The sequence below is a fragment of the Argopecten irradians genome, chromosome 14, assembly GCF_041381155.1.
Source record: "Argopecten irradians isolate NY chromosome 14, Ai_NY, whole genome shotgun sequence".
NCBI lineage: Eukaryota > Metazoa > Mollusca > Bivalvia > Pectinida > Pectinidae > Argopecten > Argopecten irradians.
In genome coordinates this window covers 31,305,209-31,331,040 of record NC_091147.1, presented here as the reverse complement: position 1 = coordinate 31,331,040, position 25,832 = coordinate 31,305,209, and the positions used below count along the sequence as shown (strand labels likewise).

The following is a 25,832-nucleotide window of genomic DNA, read 5'->3' as shown; positions in this document are numbered from 1 at the left end:
GATTATTAACCAACATTACACAGTCAACTTACATGTAACATCCGGACATGCGCCGTTGTCCAGGAAGAATCGTACTAGTGGCTCCACCTTGAGGAAGGTCGACACTATCAACGGGTTACTACATTTACACTTGCTGATGTTGAGATCAGAACCCGCCTGGGTCAGCTGTACGATGACCGTCATGACGTCAGGGTCAATTTCGCGGTTTATTTCGTAAGCATGTAAACATTCGTTGATGACATTGGTCAAGGCGCTGCGCCCAGCTCTGTCCAGAGAGTTCGGGTCAGCTCCCCAGGATAGAAGCTTCTCGACGACCTTGATGTTCTTCTGCAGTGCTGCCACCTGTAAAATTAATTACATAATGGGATCAATGGTTTAAGGAAATTAAATATTCGATTATTTCATTCAACGATAAGTTTTACAATTTATATTTACATTTATGATCACGTTGACATAACAACAAATCTGACCTGACTGCCAACAACGTTAACATTGGGTTTATTACATGGCTGTTTTCTTGTATTACCATCGATACAACTTATTCAGCGTTATAGTCGTATTTGATTTATTTTTGAAATATGCTTAATCATATATTGATATGTCCCTTGTAAATATTACAGGTGAAATTGTCCTCATGTTACTTGAAATAGGATGTTTAAGACAAACCAAAACCAGCTATACAGACAATATAGTCCAACCAGGGAATTCAGACTGCCATAGTAATGGTTAGGCTATACAGACAATTTAGCCATATCAGGGAATACAGACTGTCATAGTAATGGTAAGGCTATACAGACAGTTCGGCCATATCTCCCATCGGTTAATAAAATCCAAACAGGGAATTCAGACTGTCATAGTAATGGTAAGGCTATACAGACAGTTCGGCCATATCTCCAATCGGTTAATAAAATCCAAACAGGGAATTCAGACTGTCATAGTAATGGTAAGGCTATACAGACAGTTCGGCCATATCTCCCATCGGTTAATAAAATCCAAACAGGGAATTCAGACTGCCATTGTAATGGTAAGGCTATACAGACAGTTCGGCCAAATCTCCCATCGGTTAATATAGCCCAACCAGGGAATTCAGACTGTCATAGTAATGGTAAAGCTATACAGACAGTTCGGCCATATCTCCCATCGGTTAATATAGCCAAACCAGGGAATTCAGACTGTCATAGTAATGGTAAAGCTATACAGACAGTTCGGCCATATCTCCCATCGGTTAATATAGCCCAACCAGGGAATTCAGACTGTCATAATAATGGTAAAGCTATAGAGACAGTTCGGCCATATCTCCCATCGGTTAATATAGCCCAACCAGGGAATTCAGACTGTCATAGTAATGGTAAAGCTATGCAGACAGTTCGGCCATATCTCCCATCGGTTAATAAAATCCAAACAGGGAATTCAGACTGTCATAGTAATGGTAAGGCTATAGAGACAGTTCGGCTATATCTCCCATCAGTTAATAAAGTTTAAATAGGGAATTCAGACTGCCATAGTAATGGTAAAGCTATACAGACAGTTCGGCCATATCTCCCATCGGTTAATATAGCCCAACCAGGGAATTCAGACTGTCATAGTAATGGTAAGGCTATACAGACAGTTCGGCCATATCTCCCATCGGTTATTATAGCCCAGCCAGGGAATTCAGACTGTCATAGTAATGGTAAGGCTATACAGACAGTTCGGCCATATCTCCCATCGGTTAATATAGCCCAACCAGGGAATTCAGACTGTCATAGTAATGGTAAAGCTATACAGACAGTTCGGCCATATCTCCCATCGGTTAATAAAATCCAAACAGGGAATTCAGACTGTCATAGTAATGGTAAGGCTATACAGACAGTTCGGCCATATCTCCCATCGGTTAATAAAATCCAAACAGGGAATTCAGACTGTCATAGTAATGGTAAGGCTATACAGACAGTTCGGCCATATCTCCCATCGGTTAATATAGCCCAACCAGGGAATTCAGACTGTCATAGTAATGGTAAAGCTATACAGACAGTTCGGCCATATATCCCATCAGTTAATAAAATCCAAACAGGGAATTCAGACTGTCATAGTAATGGTAAGGCTATACAGACAGTTCGGCCATATCTCCCATCGGTTAATAAAATCCAAACAGGGAATTCAGACTGTCATAGTAATGGTAAAGCTATGCAGACAGTTCGGCCATATCTCCCATCGGTTAATATAGCCCAAACAAAAATTCAGACTGTCATAGTAATGGTAAAGCTATACAGACAGTTCGGCCATATATCCCATCAGTTAATAAAATCCAAACAGGGAATTCAGACTGTCATAGTAATGGTAAGGCTATACAGACAGTTCGGCCATATCTCCCATCGGTTAATATAAACCAACCAGGGAATTGAGACTGTCAAAGTAATGGTAAGATATTCTCTAGTAACATACACCCTGCATCAACCAGTCTGGTTCAGGATATACTTAGATCTAGTTCTGAGTGCTACGTACAGAATAACAATTGTGAAATAAACGTAAAGATTATTTAATCCTAAATGTTTATAGTACGTTTTCTTTATGTTAATTTCCATTTCTATATTATATTTCTTCATATTTGCCTTCTTCAAGTTTGATAAGGAAAAAAAATAGTCTAGGCCTAGGTATAGTCAGAATCCGATTTTGACGTGGTGAATAGACGTGGGTTACCAGCCCATTTACATACTTTGGTTCTATTCTACCGGGGACTCCTATTGGGGGATATACAATATATTAGAAGAAATAGACAAACTGAAACCAACTAAGACATTTATTAAAAAACGTGTCAATAGTATGAGTACCAATCTCTGTGAAGTCTATATAATATCTGTTTCTCTTTGAGTATTTGTCTCTTTTGAGACTTTGAGGATGTTTAACGAAATAAGAAATAAGCATAATTCATTGTTTTTGGGGGTTTTGTTTTTGTTTTTGTTCTACATATGTAGTCAGACATTATAATAAACAAGTTTATACTTAATTTTATATATCAGACACTAGAGTACAACGCATACAACAAAATATGACGGGTGAAAATATACGAAGGAAACATTTCTTTCCAGAAATAGGACACAGTTTGCTTGATAATCAGTGCCACAGAAACACATAATTAGAACTCCAACTGTTAATGAAATTGTCATCAGCATAAGTTGTGTTCTCGTTTCTTTTTTTCAAAAATTAAAAAAACAAAATCATCGGACACTACTTGCTTGAATAGCATCGATACAGAAACCAAACAAACACAATCGTACAAACACAACTAGCCAGTAAGTCGAAGTTTCGGGTGAGTCGAAATATTTAGTTAGTAAGTCGAAGTTTCGGATTAGTATCTCGAAAGCTTTAGATATTATGTCGAAATTCCGAGTTAATAAGTCAAAATTTCGAGTTACTAACATGAAAAAGCGACTTTGTTTTTTTTGTGGCCCTGATCATCTCCCGTAAGTAAGACATGAAAATATGGAGATAATTTTGTGAAAATGATCCGTCATCTCTTGTGTAAGAAATATGGAAGTGAAGTCATTTTCATACATGATTCAAGGAGAATTTTTTCCCGTACTTTTTAACTTCTTTAAAGTAATGCCTGTTCCGTGGAAATCCAATTTATATACATGTACTTAATTACCACAACGTGGACATTTTTACTGCTGTATTATTTCATTTATAACTAGTGGGCGACACCTGAAGGAATGTCGCAGATGAAATGAAGAGCATTGCGAACGGGATTTAACTCTAGCTTAGAGAGAGATTTCACCAGCTTAGGAAATAATAACAGAAACATATACATATAGATTGGCAACTCCTCCAATTTTACGATCGGCAGATGTACCTCTGTATGTGCTTAGGGGTTAAGAGATAAACTATTAAATAGTTGAATATAAAAAAAAAACTTTGATATGTTGTAAAAGTTCAGTAATTTTCAGATGGTTTGAGTACAATTTGGATAGAAAAAAAAAATATTTTAAATTATTTATTAATAAAACAAAACGCACCTCCGGTTTTGAATGCCTGATTTAAGAAAAACCTGGTAAAATTGCTTATTTTCGTGCTTTAAATATTAATATAAAATAACATCGATCGGGAAAATTAATCTCATCAAACCATGATATAATGTTTAATCTTTGTGTTGATGCAAAAAATATCATGTTTAAAAGAATACACTTTTAGTTAGCCAAGACAAAATGCCTATAAACCGGAGGTCCCTCTGCCTGTCAACAAGGTTTGGTTTGTTTAGTTTGTTTAGTTTTACGTCCTATTAACAGCCAGGGTCATGTAAGGACGTGCCAGGTTTGTTGGTGGAGGAAAGCCGGAGTACCCGGAGAAAAACCACCGGCCAGCGGTCAGTACCTGGCAACTGCCCCCCATGGGATTCGAACCCGCATCCCAGAGGTGGAGGGCTTGTGGTAATATGTCGGGACATCTTAACCACTCGGCCACCGCGGCCCCTGTCAACAAGGACAAAAAAGGAGTTTCCAATCTCTATGTATATATGTTTCTGATAATCTCCCACATTTTAAAGTCATTTTACAATTTAAGTCTATTTGACCCTTGTGACTGTGACCTTGAATGAAAGTCAAGGTCATTCATTTGATCAAACTGGGTAGTCCGTCATCTCGGACTACAAACGATAGTGGAGTCATTTAAAGATTTTAGCCAATTTGACACACCTTAAATGAAGGTAATTAGGGCATTTATTTAAACAAATTTGGTAGCCTTCCATTTCAGCATGTTACAGGCCCAACATCAGTTCTGTTGACAATAACTCATTGCAGTTAGAATAAAACTTCAAAACTAGTAGTAATTCTTTTACGACTTAGCCTAATCTTCGGAATTAGTCCGTTTCTTTTACGACGGTCACCTGATATGTCATAAAAAATAGTCATTTACTAGCCAACTGATGTCTTTTGTTCTCAAAATAGGAAAATAGATCCAATAGGTCTACATACAAAGTTTCATTAAGATTGGTGCATATTAACTTAACTATCGCAAAGGACAATAACTCCGTAATTAAGCGGATTTTCAAACTTGTCCGAGATCATTCCAATGTTAGTCTACATACAAAGTTTCATTAAGATCGGTTAATATTTACTCAAGTTATCGCGTTCACAAGGTCCAATAATAATTTTTAGTGTAAAGGGCGATAACTCCGTAAATTACAGTCAAATCACGCTGATTTTCGAACTCGTCTGAGATCTTTCCAATGTTAGTCTACATACAAAGTTTCATTAAGCTCGATTCATATTTACTCAAGTTACCGCGTTCACAATGTCCAATAATAATTATTAGAATAAAGGGTAATAACTCTGTAAATTACAATCGAATCACACTGCTGTCGAACTTGTTCGAGATCTTTCCAATGTTAGACTACATACAATGTTTCATTAAGATCGGTTTATATTTACTCAATTTATCACATTCACAAGGTCCAATAATAATTATTAGTGCAAAGGGCAATTACTCCGTAAATTACAGTCGCACGATGGAGGACGCACGACGACGGACAAAAGACTATCGCAAAAGGTCATCATAACCTACAGGTGACTTAATAAAAATGTATAGAAATTAAGCTTCTCTAATGAAATAAAGCAAAAAATAATGATTACATAGTATTTAACCCTGACATATGACTTCAATTCATTATCACTTAAAAGTGACTATTCTTAATATGCATTAAATGTTAATTTACATTGGAATAAACCAGTTCTTCTGAAAGGTGAAGTTGTAATTGGTATCACTGTGATCTGCCTACAGGCATGTACTGTGGAGTGTTCTGTGTTTGTAGTACTAGTGTAAAGAAATAAAGAATATAAGCTGGACATTAATTAATCAAACAAACAAGTTCGCCAGCCATCCCATAAACTTACAAACCTGGTGCTATGTGTTTTTGTATGTAAGTTGTTGTGCATTAAATACATACCGTTTCCTTACACTATATAAAAAAAACACAATGAACAGAAAAGGATGGATGTAGCATCGGGTAATGGATATGTCCAGACCATTGGAAGCAACCCGGCCCCCCTCCACCACCACCACCCTCGGATATTATATATTCATACCATTTAATGAGGCGCTATAAACATAGTATCAGAAGAGAAAAGACATGTTGATTTCAATTCTGAAAAATACAGCCCCCCCCCCACCTAACACACACTATACATGATAGTGTGCACATTTATGTATATGTGCATCCTATGTACATGTGTGCCAGTTATGTACATGATGCATATGTACACATAGATTTGCTCATTCCCTAATCCCATTTTATCAAAAATAATAAAGAATAATAAAGCAGTTAATTTGTGCATGCCCTTTCAAAGTCAGTTTTCAACATTTTAAATGGCAAATCATGATCAATTTTTGAAAATAAGGTTTTGATTTGGTTTTCACTTATATTTGTACCATGCAGTGTCATTTAGGGATGTGTCAGACATAATGATGGAGGAAAGCCTAAATGAAAAAGGTGTGAAAAAAACATATCTATGTGAGAAATACTCTCAAAGAAAATAAAATTTCCTTCCATAGTTAATTTTGTTTATTGATCATAAATAAAATATCGACAACTTCCTTTACAAGGAAAAATCTTTAAAATTTTCTTATTATTTATTTAATTCAAGATCTATTGAATCCTTGAGAGACATAGCCAGGGCCTAAGCACTGGGTCAACATTTGGATTACTTTCAATTTTGTTTTATGTAAGAGTGGCAACATCAGGCTTGGATTTGATGAGTCAACCAAGATAATCATACAACATCACAGAAGTCATTAATATCTGAGACGCCACAATAGTGTTCGTCTTACAAAATTTATGACATGACTGTATATGACATGGCTAAATGGGTCAGTGTTATATTAGACATGTATGCTCTTTTTTCATAACGCGGGTCAATCTGATGATTCCTGTCTGTATCCTAATTAACACATACATGTAGTAGTTGATCATGAGAACACAGCAAAATTGCGAAATGAATCTCCATTGTTTAATAACAATTATATTGACCTCATCCACCCAGTCTGTACAGTAACTTAAGCCTAAGCAATTACTAACGTTATTTGTCATGTAAAACTTCAGTGCATACAAATGTATATAATAATGTTGATCATATATCCATTGTCAAACTACATTTTTACAATTTTTTTTCTGGTTTGTTTTCTTTAGTTGTCTAATATGCAGATTACTAGAAGTCGTTTCGGTACCTCCTGAAAGTCATTTCGCCATGCTCAGTTTATGATACCGAAACGACTTCCGCATGTACCGAAATGACATTGTAACGAAACTACGGTACATGTGAGCCTACGCACTAAACGACCTGCATTATTTTATGGTTTAAATAGACTACTAGCAATTTAATCATACATGTATAATCAAACACTGTATTAGAAGATACATATATCCAAACGGCATCTGCCTCAAAGGGAGTACAACTGTCAATTTACGTGCTGTTAAGCCACGATTTAAAGGCCCATTACCTTTCCGGAGCAAAATATAAAGGTTTCTTAAAAAACATTAATAACATCAGAAAATGCATACCGATGATCTAAAATAAGGTTACGACACCAAACATATGCAATATTTCCTGTGTAATATATGAAAACAGTGGAGAGTCAATTCGCTGTTTTAGTCAACTACCGCGCGGTATTTAGGACGACGGCGGGAAACATAATACGACCCGCGTTATGAAAATAAACATTTTATTTATTTTAATCAAATCGTTCAGAAGGTGATGATTAATGTAGTAGTAACGGTAAGTTAATAATTTTTAGGACTCTACAAAATTATCGATCTTGTTTTACATTCCCATTTTAAAAATTAAAAGCCGTTTCGGAAAGGTAGTGGGCCTTTAAATAGAACGCATGCATGGTTCTGTTGTCAGTCACTCGCCATGATGATCATAAACAGACTGTAAACAGTACCTAACGTTAACGGTTATATTTGCAGGCCTACAAAAACAATCAAATATATCGGATAATACTAATATCCACCGATAATGATATCGATGTCTATAACAGGTAAAATGAACAATTACTTACCTGATATTGCCGGATTTAACTTGAACATCAAGGCGGCTTCAACGTTTTTATCCAACCGGATACAAACAATACACATTCCTCATATAGGGGGCGTGATAGTATGCGCCATGATTTTGTGCAGACGAGACAGTACAAACAGATCCATTTCACTGTTGCACTTGTCGGGCGCATATTGTAGCATAAATGTGATGATTAGTGAATATTTTGTTTACGCATTTTATGATGTTTAGTCACTTCTACAGAAAATTTCATAAATATCACTCATTTTTAAATGGTACATTTGCCGGTCCAATCGGTCAGAATAGCTCCGAAGGAAGGCGTCTGGGACCCCGAAATAGCTCGTCGGTTGTGGAAATTTACCGAGAACCTGCGAAATACCACCATTATTCAAGGCTGTATTGTGGTCGTTGTATGTAATATTTCCAAAAATCAGAAATACCGTTTTGTTCAGAAATGCAAGGACCTTTTATATGTAAAGTTCTAGCATGTCAGCTTTATTAGTAAATTTACTAGGACGAATTAAACAGAAACCAGTGGTCAAAATGTCGATTTTGGAGGTTTTACACCAAAATATCTCGTCATTTTGAATTTTCACAGCTAAGGTGATTATTTCAATCGATAGATCACGCCGTGATTAGCTTACATTCAAAATTTCAGCAAAATATATCGCTGGATTTCCTTATTACTCAAATCGCGGTTATAAGCGGGTTGATAGCTAAAAGTTGTCGTGTTAACATTTCGTTCCGAAGGAACGATAACAGATGTTATCGTACCTTACGTCTCTTCATTTCATACTAGTTGGGCGACACCTGAAGGAGTGTCGCGGATGAAATGAAGAGAAGAGAAAGGGAAGATAACTCTTGTTGTTACCCTTAAACGGGACCAATTCCATTAGGTTATGAACGAGAGGCCGATTGGCCTTAACGGTCATCTGACTATTGGCACAATACAACACATCAAAGAATAAAGTAGTGGCACACAGTTAAGGCAATCCAAAAAGAAATAATTTATTAGAAGAAGTCCAGGTCCTGATATATTTAATGAATTAGACCATGAATGAAGGTCCCTTGATCCCCACCATGCTGCAAATCCAATTTCCAGTCTCAAGGTAGTCATTCATGTTACAGGCTCAATATCAGGTGTGGAGAATTTGCCAGGTACTGACAGCTGGTCGGTGATTTTTCTCCGGGTTCTCCGGCTTTCCTCCACCATCAAATCTGGCACGTCCTTAAATGACCCTGCATGGCTGTTAATAGGAAGTTAAACTAATAAAAAAAAGAGAACTCTATTCTACATCCGAATTGTACATCCGAATTGGCACACATATGGTACCAGGTAATTAAATTATTTTAAATCCTTGATACTGCTGAAGGATATGAAAATCAGTATACATACGCAGAAATGAATTACTTGGTACATCTTTCATGCTTCAGTCCTTTGTTTTATTAATCATATTTTTTATATATGAGGAAGATTACCTATATATATATATATACATTTGTATATAGGTACTAGTATTTAAAATAGTTACCGTTTCCAAGTGTTATTCATCACAGATGAAAAAAATGTCAACAGCAAGCAAACCATAATTTAAAGATGCTCCACCGCTGACAAAAGGTATTTTATCAGTATCAAAAACAAAAGCAGACGATTTAGTATTTTTCTTCGGTCACAAAAGTTACATACTTTACAACATAACCACTATTGAAAAGTTTGAGCTTCTAATTTTACTTCAAGTAAAAAATTCAAAAAATAATTAATTGCATCCCGAAAAAATTCCGTGGCACTATATCCTATATGGAATGAAGTACTGATTGTGCATGTACCAAAGGCAAAATAAAATATCTTATATATTTTTTTGTGTTAATTAGATATACATATACACGATTAAACACCAATCAGTGTTCAAATAATGAATATCATTTATGCTCTGTCGGCGGTGGAGCATCTTTAAAAGTCTATACCTTAACCGAAATGGCTTTCAATTGATCAATTTTTTTGAATTTTTTTTTTTTTTTGATTTAGAAAAATTTTTAAAACATTTCTCAAGCTGATGAGGCTGTTACAAGTTTGACATTCACTACTGTATAGTGAGCGTTATAACTAGGTCTCCTTTTACCTAGATACTGTATGATATTTTTAAAAAAACCCGAAAACTGTTGTTATTTTGGAAATAAAATGTCAAAATATCCTTAAAGGTACGTGGTATTTCAAATTTTATAAATTCAAGTTTAATAAATTTCAAATGATATAGCCATGAGTGTAAGATTCTATTTATCACATAACTATAGTATTAATCAAAACATAGTCAAAACTTCAGTGATTCTGACAGGACAGTAGCGTAGGATGATGAAACGTAATGGGGGGGGGGGGGGGCAAAGGTCCTCAATATTTCATAACACCCCCCCCCCCCCCCCGCGCCCCGCACCCACAGGAGATACTTGATATTACTTTTTTCATATATCATTACATATAATCATTGTACACATCTATATACAGTGGCGTCGCTAACAGGAAATTAATTTGGGGGGTTTCCCCCGGCAAAAGATTTTATTATTTAGAATGGCAGAGATGAGTTTTACGATGAATTTTGTTGAATTTGCGAGCACCTTAGGCGCGAGATTTTCGTGTTTGGGGGTCCGAGGGATTTCCCCAGGAAAAAAATTTACGATTTAGAATGGATGAGATAAGTTTTACGACGTATTTTGTTGAATTTGCGAGCGCCGTAGGCACGAGATTTTGGTGTTTGAGGGGGTCCAGGGGTCTCCCCCGGGAAAAAGTTTTACTACAGGGTGTATTTAGAATGGCTGAGATGAGTTTTAAGATGCATTTTGTTGAATTTGCCGTAGCAAGAGTTTTGGGTTTTTGTGGGGTCCGGGGGTCTCCCCCTGGGAAAAAATATTACGATTTTGTATTTTGATGATTTTTAAGCCTTCTGAACATGGTAATTTTTCGATTTGAAGTTACCTGCATTTAGAAATGAAAATTGTGAGTGTCATCTTACCATTAGGCAACCCAGCTTAATCTGAACATACCGGATTCACACCATCGGCACATTGTTGTTTAACTCAAAATAATAATCATCTGATTATCTTGCTAAGACATATAAACAAATAAATCTGTTAAGAAGCATTTTTTGAAATAGTATAATCCCTTGATGGACATTTTTAGTCTAGTTCGTGTGTATTGAATTTTCATTATTAAAGGTTTGAACATTACATAATTGAATGTTTTAGGAAACACGCCGCGCAGCGAAATATTTTCTAAAAAGTTCAAAAATGTGTAGGTGGACCCTTTTTTCTTTCAAATGTGCATTTTTAGAACATTTCACTCAGCGAAAATGGTGGGGCAAAAAGACATGTTTATTGAATTCTAGATCTATTGAATCCTTGAGAGAATAGCCAGGGCTTAAGCTCTGGGTCAAAATTGGGATTACTTTGTTTAGTTTCAATTCTGTTTTATGTAAGAGTGGCGAAATCAGGCTTGGATTCGACGTGTCAACCGAGATAATCATACAACATCACAGACGTCATTAATATCTACGACGCCACAGTAACGTTTGTCTTACAACATTTATGACATGACCGTATATAACATTGCTAAATGGGTCAGAGTGATATTATACATGTATACTAATTTTCACAACATGTGTCAATCTGATGATTCCTGTCAGCATCCTATTTATTACGCAGTACAAATGTAGTTGTCTATCACTATACACAACACAGCAAAATTGTGAAATGAATTTTCATTAACATTATTGACCTCACCCACCCAGTCTGTACAGTAACTTAAACCTAAGCAATTATAATGTGTCATGTAAAACTGCAGTGCATACAAATGTCCATATCTACATGTAATAATGTTGATCATATCCATTGTCAAACTACATTGTTACCATTTCTTTTAATTTTTTTTCTGGTTTGTTTTCTTTAGTTGTCTAATATTCAGATTACTTACAGACGTTTCGGTACCTTCTGAAAGTCATTTCGCCATGTTCACTTTATGATACCGAAAAGACTTCCGCATGTACCGAAATGACATGTAACGAAGCTGCGATACATGTGAGCCTACGGACTACCGAAACGACATGTGCATTACTTTATGGTTTAACTAACTAGCAATTTAATCATATGATCAAACAATATAATAGGAGATACATATATTCAAACGGCATCTGCCTCAAAGGCAGTACAATTGTCAGTTTACGTGCTGTTAAGCCACGATTTAGAACGCATGCATGGTTCTGTTGTCAGTCACTCGCGATGATGATCATAAACAGACTGTAAACTGTTCCTAACGTTATATTTGCAGGCCTACAAAAACAATCAAATATATCTGATAATAGTAATATCCACCGATAATGATATTGATGTCTATAACAAGTAAAATGAACAATTACTTACCTGATAATGCCGAATTTAACTTGAACATCAAGGCGGCTTCAACGTTTTTACTCAACCGGATACAAACAATATACACATTCCTCATAGGGGGCGCGATAGTCTGCGCCATGATTTTGTGCATTCGAATCAGTACAAACAGATCCATTTCACTGTTGCACTTTTTGTGCATGTAACGCAATTGTGGTGATTAGTGAATAATTTTGTTACGCATTTCATGATATTTATTCACCTCTACAGAAAATTTCATAAATATCACTCATTTTTAAATGGTATATTTGCCGGTCCAATCGGTGAGAATAGCTCCGAAGGAAGGCGTCTGGGACCCCGAAATAGCTCGTCTGTTGTGGAAATTTACCGAGAACCTGCGAAATATCACCATTATTCAAGGCTGTATTGTGGTCGTTGTATGTAACATTTCCAAAAATCAGAAATGCCGTTTTGTTCAGAATGATTTAGACTTTTTACATGTAGAGTCTCAGATTGCTAACTTTGTAAGTTATTTCACTAGGACGAATTAAACAGAAACCAGTGATCAAAATGCCGATTTTTGCCTGTTTGACCAAAAAAATATCACCTTTAAAGAATTTTCATAGCTGACACGATTATTTCAATCGATAGATCACGCTGAGATTAACTTACATTGAAATTTTTACCAAAATTTATAACATAGTTTCCTTATTACCCAAATCGCGAAAATAAGCGGGTTGATAGGTTTATTTAGCCGTGTTAACATTTCGTTCCAGAACGAAAACTCTGTCATAACAGAGTTGTCGTTCTTCCTCTTCATTTCATATGTAAAATGTCCATATCCTATGTGAAATTAAATTGGCAACAAAAATAAAACTAACAATGTATTTGATAATTTTCTTAAATGAACTTGGTAACTATGTTAGTTTCACGGCCTGTTAACAATGAATACATTTCCTCTTCATAACAAGCGACTATTCAGTGTCCTAGCAAGCAACTATGCAGCGCCAGTTTCAAACCAAAGCAAGTGACTATACAGTTCTAACTGATGATTTTCGCTTGTGCAAGAGCTACTGTGTCCATTGATATATTTATGTTTTATATATTGTTGGAATAGTTAATAAACTTGTGATGGTGTTTGAAGCATTGAAAACTAGACAGAATATCTTAAATCAGAAAAAAAACAGGCGTGTTACTCAATTCTTCGGTGATGAACAGCAATTCAACTTTTGAAAAGTGTCTGAAATATTAATGCCGGTTAACCCTCCACATTTCGTAAGTCACTGGTACATGGTAGTTCAAATTGCTATCCGTAATGACGTTTATAACTTAAATAATGACAACAAAAACGTATAAAATGAATAAAATTGGCAAAAAGTCAACTACCTATGGTTTCATTTGTCTTAGCAAGTGACTGATTAACGCAATACAGACTCGCAACATACACTGTAATAAGGCTATCACTGTAACCTTTATACAGCTGGCTAAAAAGGCAACGTGAAGTTAGCACCGTATTCGGGATTCGGGATTCGGGATTCCAATAACGAATCCGGTGCCAGCACCTTATTCGGGATTCAAAAATTAACTAATAAATAACAATTTCAAGACATAAAAAACAGATCGAAACATAATCTCACAACCTCAAAAAAACTTAATACGTTGATAAATTGTTTTGAGTTTGAATAACGAATCCGGTGCCAGCACCGTATTCTGGATCCGGGATTCGAGATTCCAATAACGAATCCGGTGCCAGCACCTTATTCGGGATTCAAAAATTAACTAATAAATAACAATTTCAAGACATAAAAAACAGATCGAAACATAATCTCACAACCTCAAAAAAACTTAATACTTTGATCAATTGTTTTGAGTTTGAATAACGAATCCGGTGCCAGCACCGTATTCGGGATTCGGGATTCGAGATTCCAATAACGAATCCGGTGCCAGCACCTTATTCGGGATTCAAAAATTAACTAATAAATAACAATTTCAAAACATAAAAAACAGATCGAAACATAATCTCACAACCTCAAAAAAACTTAATACTTTAATCAATTGTTTTGAGTTTGAATAACGAATCCGGTGCCAGTACCGTATTCGGGATTCGGGATTCGGGATTCCAATAACGAATCCGGTGCCAGCACCTTATTCGGGATTCAAAAATTAACTAATAAATAACAATTTCAAGACATAAAAAACAGATCGAAACATAATTTCACAACCTCAAAAAAACTTAATACTTTGATCAATTGTTTTGAGTTTGAATAACGAATCCGGTGCCAGCACCGTATTCGGGATTCGGGATTCGGGATACCAATAACGAATCCGGTGCCAGCACCTTATTCGGGATTCAAAAATTAACTAATAAATAACAATTTCAAGACATAAAAAACAGATCGAAACATAATTTCACAACCTCAAAAAAACTTAATACTTTGATCAATTGTTTTGAGTTTGAATAACGAATCCGGTGCCAGCACCGTATTCGGGATTCGGGATTCGAGATTCCAATAACAAATCCGGTGCCAGCACCTTATTCGGGATTCAAAAATTAACTAATAAATAACAATTTCAAGACATAAAAAAACAGATCGAAACATAATTTCAAAACTTCAAAAAAACTTAATACTTTGATCAATTGTTTTGAGTTTGAATAACGAATCCGGTGCCAGCACCGTATTCGGGATTCGGGATTCGAGATTCCAATAACGAATCCGGTGCCAGCACCTTATTCGGGATTCAAAAATTAACTAATAAATAACAATTTCAAAACATAAAAAAACAGATCGAAACATAATCTCACAACCTCAAAAAAACTTAATACTTTGATAAATTGTTTTGAGTTTGAATAACGAATCCGGTGCCAGCACCGTATTCGGGATTCGGGATTCGAGATTCCAATAACGAATCCGATGCCAGCACCTTATTCGGGATTCAAAAATTAACTAATAAATAACAATTTCAAGACAAAAAAAAAAAAAAAAAGATCGAAACATAATCTCACAACCTCAAAAAAACTTAATACTTTGATAAATTGTTTTGAGTTTGAATAACGAATCCGGTGCCAGCACCGTATTCGGGATTCGGGATTCGGGATTCCAATAACGAATCCGGTGCCAGCACCTTATTCGAGATTCAAATATGAACTAATAAATAAGAATTTCAGGACATAATAAACAGATCGAAACATAATTTCACAACCTCAAAAAAATTAATACTTTGATCAATTGTTTTGAGTTTGAGTAACGAATCCGGTGCCAGCACCGTATTCGGGATTCGGGATTCGGGATTCCAATAACGAATCCGGTGCCAGCACCTTATTCGGGATTCAAAAATTTACTAATAAATAACAATTTCAAGACATAAAAAACAGATCGAAACATAATTTCACAACCTCAAAAAAACTTAATACTTTGATCAATTGTTTTGAGTTTGAATAACGAATCCGGTGCCAGCACCGTATTCGGGATTCGGGATTCGGGATTCCAATAACGAATCCGGTGCCAGCACCTTATTCGGGATTCAAATATGAACTAATAAATAACAATTTCAAGACATAAAAAACAGATCGAAACATAATTTCACAACCTCAAAAAAACTTAATACTTTGATCAATTGTTTTGAGTTTGAATAACGAATCCGGTGCCAGCACCGTATTCGGGATTCGGGATTCGGGATTCCAATAACGAATCCGGTGCCAGCACCGTATTCGGGATTCAAAAATTAACTAATAAATAATAATTTCAGGACATAATAAACAGATTGAAACATGATTTCACAACTACAAAAAAATTTGAACCTCGATAAATTGGTTTGAGTTTGAATAACGAATCCGGTGCCAGCACCGTATTCTGGATTCGGGATTCGGGATTTCAATAACGAATCCGGTGCCAGCACCGTATTCGGGATTCGGGATTTCAATAAGGAATCCGGTGACACAAACTTATTCGTTATTTATTAAAACGTATACAGACATCATTTAAACATTTGAAAGCCGTAAAACATCTCCTTAGATCGTATTTCGTTATTCAGTTTGAATAGCAAGTCCGGTGCTAGCACCGTATTCGGGATTCGGGATTCGAATAACGAATCCGGTGCCAGCACCTTATTCGGGATTTAGTAAAACGTATATAGACATCGTTTGAATACTTGAAAGCCGTAAAACATCTCCTAACATCGTATTTCTATATTCAGTTTGAATAACGAATCCGGTGCCAGCACCGTATTCGGGATTCGGAATTCCAATAAGGAATCAGAAACTTATTCGGCATTTAGTGAAACGTATGTAGGTATCATTGAAAGATTTTAAAGCCGTAAAACACCTCCTTAGATCAGCACCGTATTCGGGATTCGTGATTTGGGATTCGGGATTCCAATAACGAATCCGGTGTCAGCATCGTATTCGGGATTCGTGATTTGTAATTCGGGATTCGAATAACGAATCCGGTGCCAACACCGTATTTGGGATTCAGTGAAGCGTTTATAGACATTATTTGAATACCTGAAAGCCGTAAAACATCTCCTAACACCAATTTTATATATTCAGATTGAATAACGAATCCGGTGCCAGCACCGTATTCGGGGATTCGGGATTCGGGATTCCAAATAACGAATCCGGTGCCAGCACCGTATTCGGGATTCCAGTAAAGAATCCGGTTCCAGAAACTTATTTGTCATTTACTAAAAGGTATATAGACATCATTTAAACACTTGAAAGCAGTAAAACTCCTCCTTAGATCGTATTTCGTTATTCAGTTTGAATAACGAATCCGGTGCCAGCACCGTATTCGGGATTCGGGATTCGAATAACGAATCCGGTGCCAGCACCTTATTCGGGATTTAAAAATGAACAATTAAAATAAATAACAATTTCGAGATATAAAAAACAGATCGAAACATGATTTCACAACTACAAAAAAATTTAGAACCTCGATAAATTGTTTTGAGTTTGAATAACGAATCCGGTGCCAGCACCGTATTCGGGATTCCAATAACGAATCCGGTGCCAGCACATTATTCGGGATTCAGTAACATGTATATAGACATAATTTATACACTTGGAAGCCGTAAAACACATCCGAACATAGTATTTCAGTATTCAGTTTTAATAACGAATCCAGTGCCAGCACCGTATTCGGGATTCGGAATTCGAATAATGAAACCGGTGCCAACGTCTAATTCGGCATTCAGTACAACCTATATAGACATCATTTAAAATCTTGAAAATCGTTAAAACCATCTCCTGACATCGTATTTCGTTATTCAGTTTGAATAGCAAATCCGGTTCCAGCACCGTATTCGGGATTCGAATAACGAATCCGGTGCCAGCAACTTATTCGGGATTCAGTAAAATGTATATATATATCATTTAAACACTTGAAAGCTGTAAAACACCTTCTTACTACGTATTTCGTTATTCAGTTTGAATAACGAATCCGGTGTCAGCACCGTAGTCGGGATTCGGGATTCGGGATTCGAATAACGTATCCGGTGCCAGCACCTTATTCGGGATTCAGTAAAACGTATATAGACATCATTTGAATACAGTACTTTACTTGAAAGCCGTAAAACAACTCCCTATATCGTATTTCGTTATTCAGTTTGAATAACTAATCCGGTGCCAGCACCATATTCGGGATTCAGTAAAACGTATATAGACATCATTTGAAAGTTGTAAAACAACTCCTTAGATCGTATTTAGTTATTCAGTTTGAATAACGAAACCGGTGCCAGCACCGTATTCGGGATTCGAATAACGAATCCGGTGCCAGCACTGTATTCGGTATTCAAAAATTAACAAATAAATAGTAATTTCGAGACATAAAATTCGGGATTCGAATAACGAATCCGGTGCCAGCACTGTTTTCGGGATTCAAAAATTAACAAATAAATAGTAATTTCGAGACATAAAAAACAGATCGAAACAGATTCGTGCGGTGTTCTTCGATATGGTCAAGCGCCAGACCGTTAGCATGTGCTTCCGCAGAGAAAATGGAGGCAACATCCGGGAGTCGGATAGAGGAACAATGAATAGATGTACAGCATGCTACTGCGACACTATCATCATCTTTTGAGCCGTCAGTGTAGATCTGAACATGATCAGGGAAAGCCCTAATGCACCCCCAAAAGGAGGATTTCCGTTCTTCGAGTTATGCACTGGACTTTTTCCTCTCATGTAGAGATAAATTGGTATCAGGTGTCTGAATGAGCCATGGTGGTACATCCGATACGGTGCACTCGTCAATGGTGTCGATATTTATATTTAATTCCTGCAAAAAGTTTGAAATTCTTATGCCAAATGTTGGTATGAGTATTTTTTGATGTTGTGGGTTAAACAAGATTAAATACGGGGTTTTAGGATTATATTTGAGTTCAGCAGCATACTGTAAGGAAAATTTCTTTCGTCGATCGCCTAGAGATGGTTCATCAGCTTCCACATGGAGACTCTTCAAAGGTGCTATTCGAAAAGCTCCAAGTGCGAGACGCAGTCCCTGATTCTGGATAGGGTAAAGCATCTGTAGATAGGAGCTGCGAGCCGATGCATAGACATTCTATCCGTAATTTTGATCTAATAAGTGTCCGGTAGATACGCAGAAACATTTCACGGTCTGCACCCCAATCAGAATGAGAAAGAACACGTAGACTGTTCAGCGACTTCGAACACTTATCCTTCAGATGTTTGATATGTGGAACAAATGACAGTTTCGCATCAAATGTAAGTCCAAGAAATTTAGTTTAATCAACTACTGGAATTTTAATTCCATTGAGTGTGAGGTCTGGATCATTGTGTGGTTTTCATTTTTGACAGAAGTACATGCAGAAAGTTTTGTAATTTGCCTAAACATTGTTGTAATTGTCGTTCTATAGTGTGGATGTTTTTTATCTGTAACATATCCAGAAATAATCCACAAATAGAGACCTTTCTGTAGATTGGCAAAGACATTTGGTTATGCTGTTAATTTTAAATCCATAAAATTTGACAGACAGGATACAACCCTGAGGGACACCCATCTCCTGTGTTTCTGTTTCTGAATAGGTTGAACCCGTTCGGACTTTGAAATGCCTGTCAGATATGAAATGTGAAATAAACTTTGGCAAATTACCACGTATACCGATATCATGGAGATAATTCATAATTCCATATTGCCAGGTTGTGTCGTATGCCTTTCTAAGGTCAAATAATATGGCTACAAGATGTTCTTTCTTGGTAAAGGGAGAACCAGAGGAACATCATCAGACAGAGTTCCGGAAACCATGGTTGTTTCGGCCACAGTGGCGCTATCAGAAGGAGGGAGCAAATGTGCTCCCGAAACTTCAGTAGTACCCTGCTCACTAGGTTGAATGGAGGGAAAGCATAAGCATGCATCCCTCCACAGCCCAAACCATTTGGTCTGGTACCGGAGAAACAGAGATTGGCTAGTGGTTGTTCAGGGAAGTAAGAGGCCTGTCCCATTCTGAAAAATGCCCTCGAAGATCGAGGGATTTAGCGGCCATTCTGTCAGAACCGTCTGGCGGCGCCTAGAGAGAGAGTATTCGGCAAAACATTCAACTGTAGAGATGCCCATAGCATCACAAACCACTTTGGAATACAAAATCTTCTGAAAAGCCTGCAGAGCCAACAGAACAGCTCTCATCTCGAGCACGTCCTTGTGATTGACAATGGCCATCGAGGTAAGCTCCTTAACCTATCATGCACGCATTCGTGAACAAGGTCATGGTGGGAGCTGGCTTGAATAACTGACAACTCCCCTCGGAAAACATTGTCCTTCATATTCATAGACCGAGCAATCACTTTCACCGACTGGTTGTTGAGCCTCTCATTTCCTGATAATAGTTACAGGTTCGTGAGGAGGAACATCTGGAAAAGTCTGATGTAATATCTCCCCAGAGCGACCACATCTGCCAGAGCTGAGTGTCTACCCAACCACAAATATACAGATCATGAGCAACACTGATGGAGTATATAATTATTTATAAATACAGGTATATTCATTTTTACATTCAATCCATAAAGGAAAAGAAACGATTATTCGTTTGCACTTAACATTCATGATTTCGCCAGTCTGTAGGCCAAGCCCCACCATAATATATGATACAGCAAAGGAGAAAGTAGGAATAGATTAGTAAATATGCAGTTGAATTAAAATATATATTCATTTTACTAGTACTTAAAAGTTACTAAAGTCTTTAAGATCTACCTGTTGATTCAACGTATTTCTGGATAAATGCACACATTGCAGAATATAGATCATAACTAAGGTGATTACTTCCCCTTGTTAGTAAGTTAATATACATTAACATTTAGTTCACGATTCAATCTAAGATTTAGTTGGATATCTACTTGTAGGAGAGACAGAGAGTCAATTAAAGGTCATCTTTCAGTTTTGATCTAGGATAAAATAGAAAGAGGTGACAAACATCTTTAACAGAGCTGCAACAAATACAAGAGTTTAATTGACTTGCTTGGATTCTAAGTTAGCATAAAATAATGTTAAATGATCTAGATCCACTATTCAAGTATCTAAAAGCATAAGTACATAATTTCTCAGCAGAAGTGTGTATGGCATGAGGGCTTGTTGTGGCGACCTCTTGATGAGAATCTGAAAGTACTCTTGATGAAGTGGCCCACACTGAAGCTATGATGACCGGTGGAGTCTCCATTTTGAAGTTAGGTGAATCAACGTGCCTGTTAAAGGCACATAGATATATGTGTGAACGCCAAGCTCCGGACTTTTTGTGGGCCAGAAATATTCTTGAATAGAAGCTGCTGTTTGTGCAGTCCTCCATAGGTACCTCCTCGACCGCGCTCTTTAGTCTCTAAAAGTGCATTTTCCGGATCCCCGGAGGTGGAAAGAAGATAGCCTTTGTCACAAAGAAGGATTCCGCAAGAGGGGAATACCTAACCCCTTATTAACTACTGACAAAGCCCAAGAGTCCTATGTTTGATTTACCTCCACTCCGGAAGACGACCTCCTACAGGCAGATCGGGAGGAGGAAGATCGAAACCCTCCCAAGTTGGAGAATCCTTTCCTATCCCAAAGCCTAATCCTGCGAAAAAGGACCTGTATTTGAGACTGGAGGTGCGTAGTCCACCATAACAAACCCTTTGTCTAGAATGACCAAGGAGGGGGATTCTTCATATCTCTAAGAGGGCTCGGATTATTCCAATTGTTGACCTTGAAGTAAGGCTTCCACTTCGGGTACACAGCAGACTGGGAAGCTGAAATTTTAGCCTTCTTCTTGGGTCGCGCTGTTACCTGCGAGGAACTGGCCTTCACGGTCTGTAATCTCAAAGAAGGACAGAAGCGACTAATTCATCCTTCAAACCCTTCTGAATAGAAGAAAGATCTAGAGTCTCCCAAAAAGAGTGGACCAAGAGAAGATGAAGTCAACAAACAGGAACGGTAAGGTTCATCGATTGAGCGGTTTTTTTAAAACAGAAAAACGCCTAGCCAACAAGATATTGGCGAGAAATGACACCTGAGGCGTGCTCGGGATAGCAACCGCTCTCGTAAGCGCTTGCAAGACAAGAAATATGTCATCCTGAACGGCAGTAAGTGCTAGGACGCGCATCCGATATAGTGTCTGTAAATGATGTCTGTAGACGTTTTACTAAATAACGAATAAGTTTCTGTCACCAAATTCCTTATTGGAATCCCGAATCCCGAATACGGTGCTGTCAAACTGAATAACGCAATACGATCTAAGGGGGTGTTTTACTGCTTTTAAGTGTTTAAACTATGTCTATATACGTTTTACTAAATGACAAATAAGTTTCTGGCACCGGATTCCTTATTGGAATCCCGAATCCCTAATACGGTGCTGGCACCGGATTTGCTAATCAAACTAAATAGCGAAATACGATCCAATATATTCAATCTGAATATATAAATACGATGTTAGATGTTTTACGGCTTTTAAGTGTTTAGATGATGCCTATATACGTTTTACTAAATGACGAATAAGTTTCTGATTCCTTATTAGAATTCCGAATCCCGAATCCCGACTACGGTGCTGGCACAGGATTCGTTATTCAAACTGAATAACGAAATACGATATAAGGAGGTGATTTACTGCTTTCAATTGTTTAAATGATGTCTATATACGTTGTACTAAATGAGAAATAGGTTTCTGGCACCGGATTCTTTATTGGAATCCCGAATCCCGAATGCGGTGCTGGCATCGGATTCGTTATTGGAATCCCGAATCCTGAATCCCGAATACGGTGCTGGCATCGGATTCGTTATTCAATCTGAATATATAAATACGATGTTAGGAGATGTTTTACGTCTTTCATGTATTCAAATAATGTTTTATAATGTCAAACGCTTTACTGAATCCCGAATACGGTGCTGGCACCGGATTCGTTATTCAAACTCAAAACAATTGATCAAAGTATTAAGTTTTTTTTGAGGTTGTGAGATTATGTTTCGATCTGTTTTTTATGTCTTGAAATTGTTACTTATTAGTTAATTTTTGAATCCCGAATAAGGTGCTGGCACCGGATTCGTTATTGGAATCTCGAATCCCGAATCCCGAATACGGTGCTGGCACCGGATTCGTTATTCAAACTCAAAACAATTGATCAAAGTATTAAGTTTTTTTTGAGGTTGTGAAATTATGTTTCGATCTGTTTTTTATGTCTTGAAATTATTATTTATTAGTTCATATTTGAATCCCGAATAAGGTGCTGGCACCGGATTCGTTATTGGAATCCCGAATCGAATCCCGAATACGGTGCTGGCACCGGATTCGTTATTCAAACTCAAAACAATTGATCAAAGTATTAAGTTTTTTTGAGGTTGTGAAATTATGTTTCGATGTGTTTTTTATGTCTTGAAATTGTTATTTATTAGTTAATTTTTGAATCCCGAATAAGGCGCTGGCACCGGATTCGTTATTGGAATCTCGAATCCCGAATCCCGAATACGGTGCTGGCACCGGATTCGTTATTCAAACTCAAAACAATTGATCAAAGTATTAAGTTTTTTTGAGGTTGTGAAATTATGTTTCGATGTGTTTTTTATGTCTTGAAATTGTTATTTATTAGTTCATATTTGAATCCCGAATAAGGTGCTGGCACCGGATTCGTTATTGGAATCCCGAATCCCGAATACGGTGCTGGCACCGGATTCGTTATTCAAACTCAAAACCATTGATCAAAGTATTAAGTTTTTTTGAGGTTGTGAAATTATGTTTCGATGTGTTTTTTATGTCTTGAAATTGTTATTTATTAGTTCATATTTGAATCCCGAATAAGGTGCTGGCACCGGATTCGTTATTGGAATCCCGAATCCCGAATCCCGAATACGGTGCTGGCACCGGATTCGTTATTCAAACTCAAAACAATTGATCAAAGTATTAAGTTTTTTTGAAGTTTTGAAATTATGTTTCGATCTGTTTTTTATGTCTTGAAATTGTTATTTATTAGTTAATTTTTGAATCCCGAATAAGGTGCTGGCACCGGATTCGTTATTGGAATCCCGAATCCCGAATCCCGAATACGGTGCTGGCACCGGATTCGTTATTCAAACTCAAAACAATTTATCAAAGTATTAAGTTTTTTTGAGGTTGTGAAATTATGTTTCGATGTGTTTTTTATGTCTTGAAATTGTTATTTATTAGTTAATTTTTGAATCCCGAATAAGGTGCTGGCACCGGATTCGTTATTGGAATCCCGAATCCCGAATCCCGAATACGGTGCTAACTTCACGTTGCCGGCTAAAAAGCTATTCGCGGCATGTCACTGTATTTATACATAGTTCCATCTTGTACACGAACCAACTGTTTTATAGGTCAATAGGTCACCTCTGTTGACCTGTAATGTACACAAACATTGCACTCTACTGGGAGAGAGGACAAGTCTTACTAAGCTACTTGGAGAGAGGGCAAATCTTACTAAGCTACTAGGAAAGAGAGCAAGATTCACCAACACAAACAGACATGCTTACAATTCTAGAATTATCATGATATAACTTTTGTAGGAAAGAAAATAATCATTCTATGGAAAATACAAAAAAGGTCGGAAGCTTTTGAAATAAATGTGGACATTTCTGAAGTTTATAATTTGTATGAAAGAAGTACTGGCTACCAAACAGCTCGCAGATAACAATTATTTCGTATCATTATTTTTCCTCAGAAGACAAGTATTCCATGAGCAGCAAACAAACGAATGATACTACCCATTGAACCGGAAGTAAAACTTACCTGAAGCGCTGACCTTTTACAGCGGAAGTCTCTCATATTGACAACAGCCCCCGAGGTAAGAAGCACGTTCAGAAGGGCGATTTGGTTCGGATACGGAGACTGAGAGCAAAGGTGAATCAGAGGAGTTAATCCACACATAGTACTCGCATTGACGTCACTTCCGTACCACAATAACATCTTCACGGCCTCTTCACAACCTTCTTCCACTGCAAAATGTAGTGCAGTCTTACCGAACTTGTCCTGACACCTCACAGAAGACTTCTTCCATGATAACAAAAATTTTGCCAGATTTAAATTTCTGGCAAGTATACAATGCATTAAGGGGGTCTGTCCCCATTTATCCCGTATGTTAATATCAGCTCCATTTCGAATTAAAAGTTTGGCACATTCTACACGTCCCTTCTCACAACACAAATGGAGAAGAGATTTCCCACTCAAACGTCCATCGTCCTCGAATAGATAGTCCACATCCGCTCCACCTACTAACAATTTGTGAAGTTTTTTGTGGTTATCCTGTTCCAATGATAAGTACAAATCGGGCAGTACCGCCATTCGTTCATACCGGAAGTGTCCGAAAGCACCTTGAAAAGAACAAAAAATCACAATTAGCTTACAGTGTAATTTACATGAATAGGAAATAGGAAATAAAATGGCTTCTTTTGTCAAGATTTATACTTAGAATGCAATGACTAAAGTATCCCAGCTTATTCCTCTGGATTTGTCAATAAGAAAATATTGGTATTCCAATGATAGAATATCTTCCTACAAAAGCGTATTTCGATAACAACGAAGCTTAATACAGTTTACCAGGTATGATACGTAAGACCTAGCTTATACAAAAATTACTTATAAAAGAGATTAATGTATACGGCTATGTTTTTATTCCACTACAATCGTTAATAGCTTCCAAAAGATATTTATACAGTATTGTTTATGGAGGTCTGTCACATCATACGATATAGTAAAACATTGGTGTATGTGTATGGAAGGTCCGTCACACATACGATATAGGTGTTCGAGAACAACGATTGGTCCATGGCCAGTACCTGTCAGATACATATAGCTTTCGGGGTTTTCGTATTTATATATGGAGGCCCGTTCGTCACACATACGATATAGCAAAACATTGGTGTATGTGTATGGAGGTCCGTGACACATACGATATAGTAAAACATTGGTGTATGTGTATGTAGGTCCGACACACATACGATACAGTAAAAC

At 37.0% G+C, this 25,832-nt stretch overlaps 1 protein-coding gene across 1 annotated transcript; it reads right to left on the bottom strand.

Annotated features, from left to right (window-relative positions):
• On the bottom strand, positions 1-25,189 carry LOC138307804 (putative ankyrin repeat protein RF_0381). Its single transcript, XM_069248695.1, has 2 exons — positions 24,612-25,189; positions 1-342 (listed from the first exon to the last, which is right to left on the bottom strand). Exons 1-2 carry the CDS (start codon positions 25,161-25,163, stop codon positions 16-18), a joined length of 879 nt encoding a protein of 292 aa, XP_069104796.1. The 5' UTR covers positions 25,164-25,189; the 3' UTR covers positions 1-15.
• Positions 25,190-25,832: the final 643 nt, after the last annotated feature.

Coding starts and splice junctions, on each gene's coding strand:
- LOC138307804 (XM_069248695.1), bottom strand. CDS start 25,163: ATGGCGGTACTGCCCGATTTGTACTTATCATTGGAACAGGATAACCAC. Junction 343..24,611: donor GTAAAAGGTCAGCGCTTCAG/GTAAGTTTTACT, acceptor TTAATTTTACAG/GTGGCAGCACTGCAGAAGAA.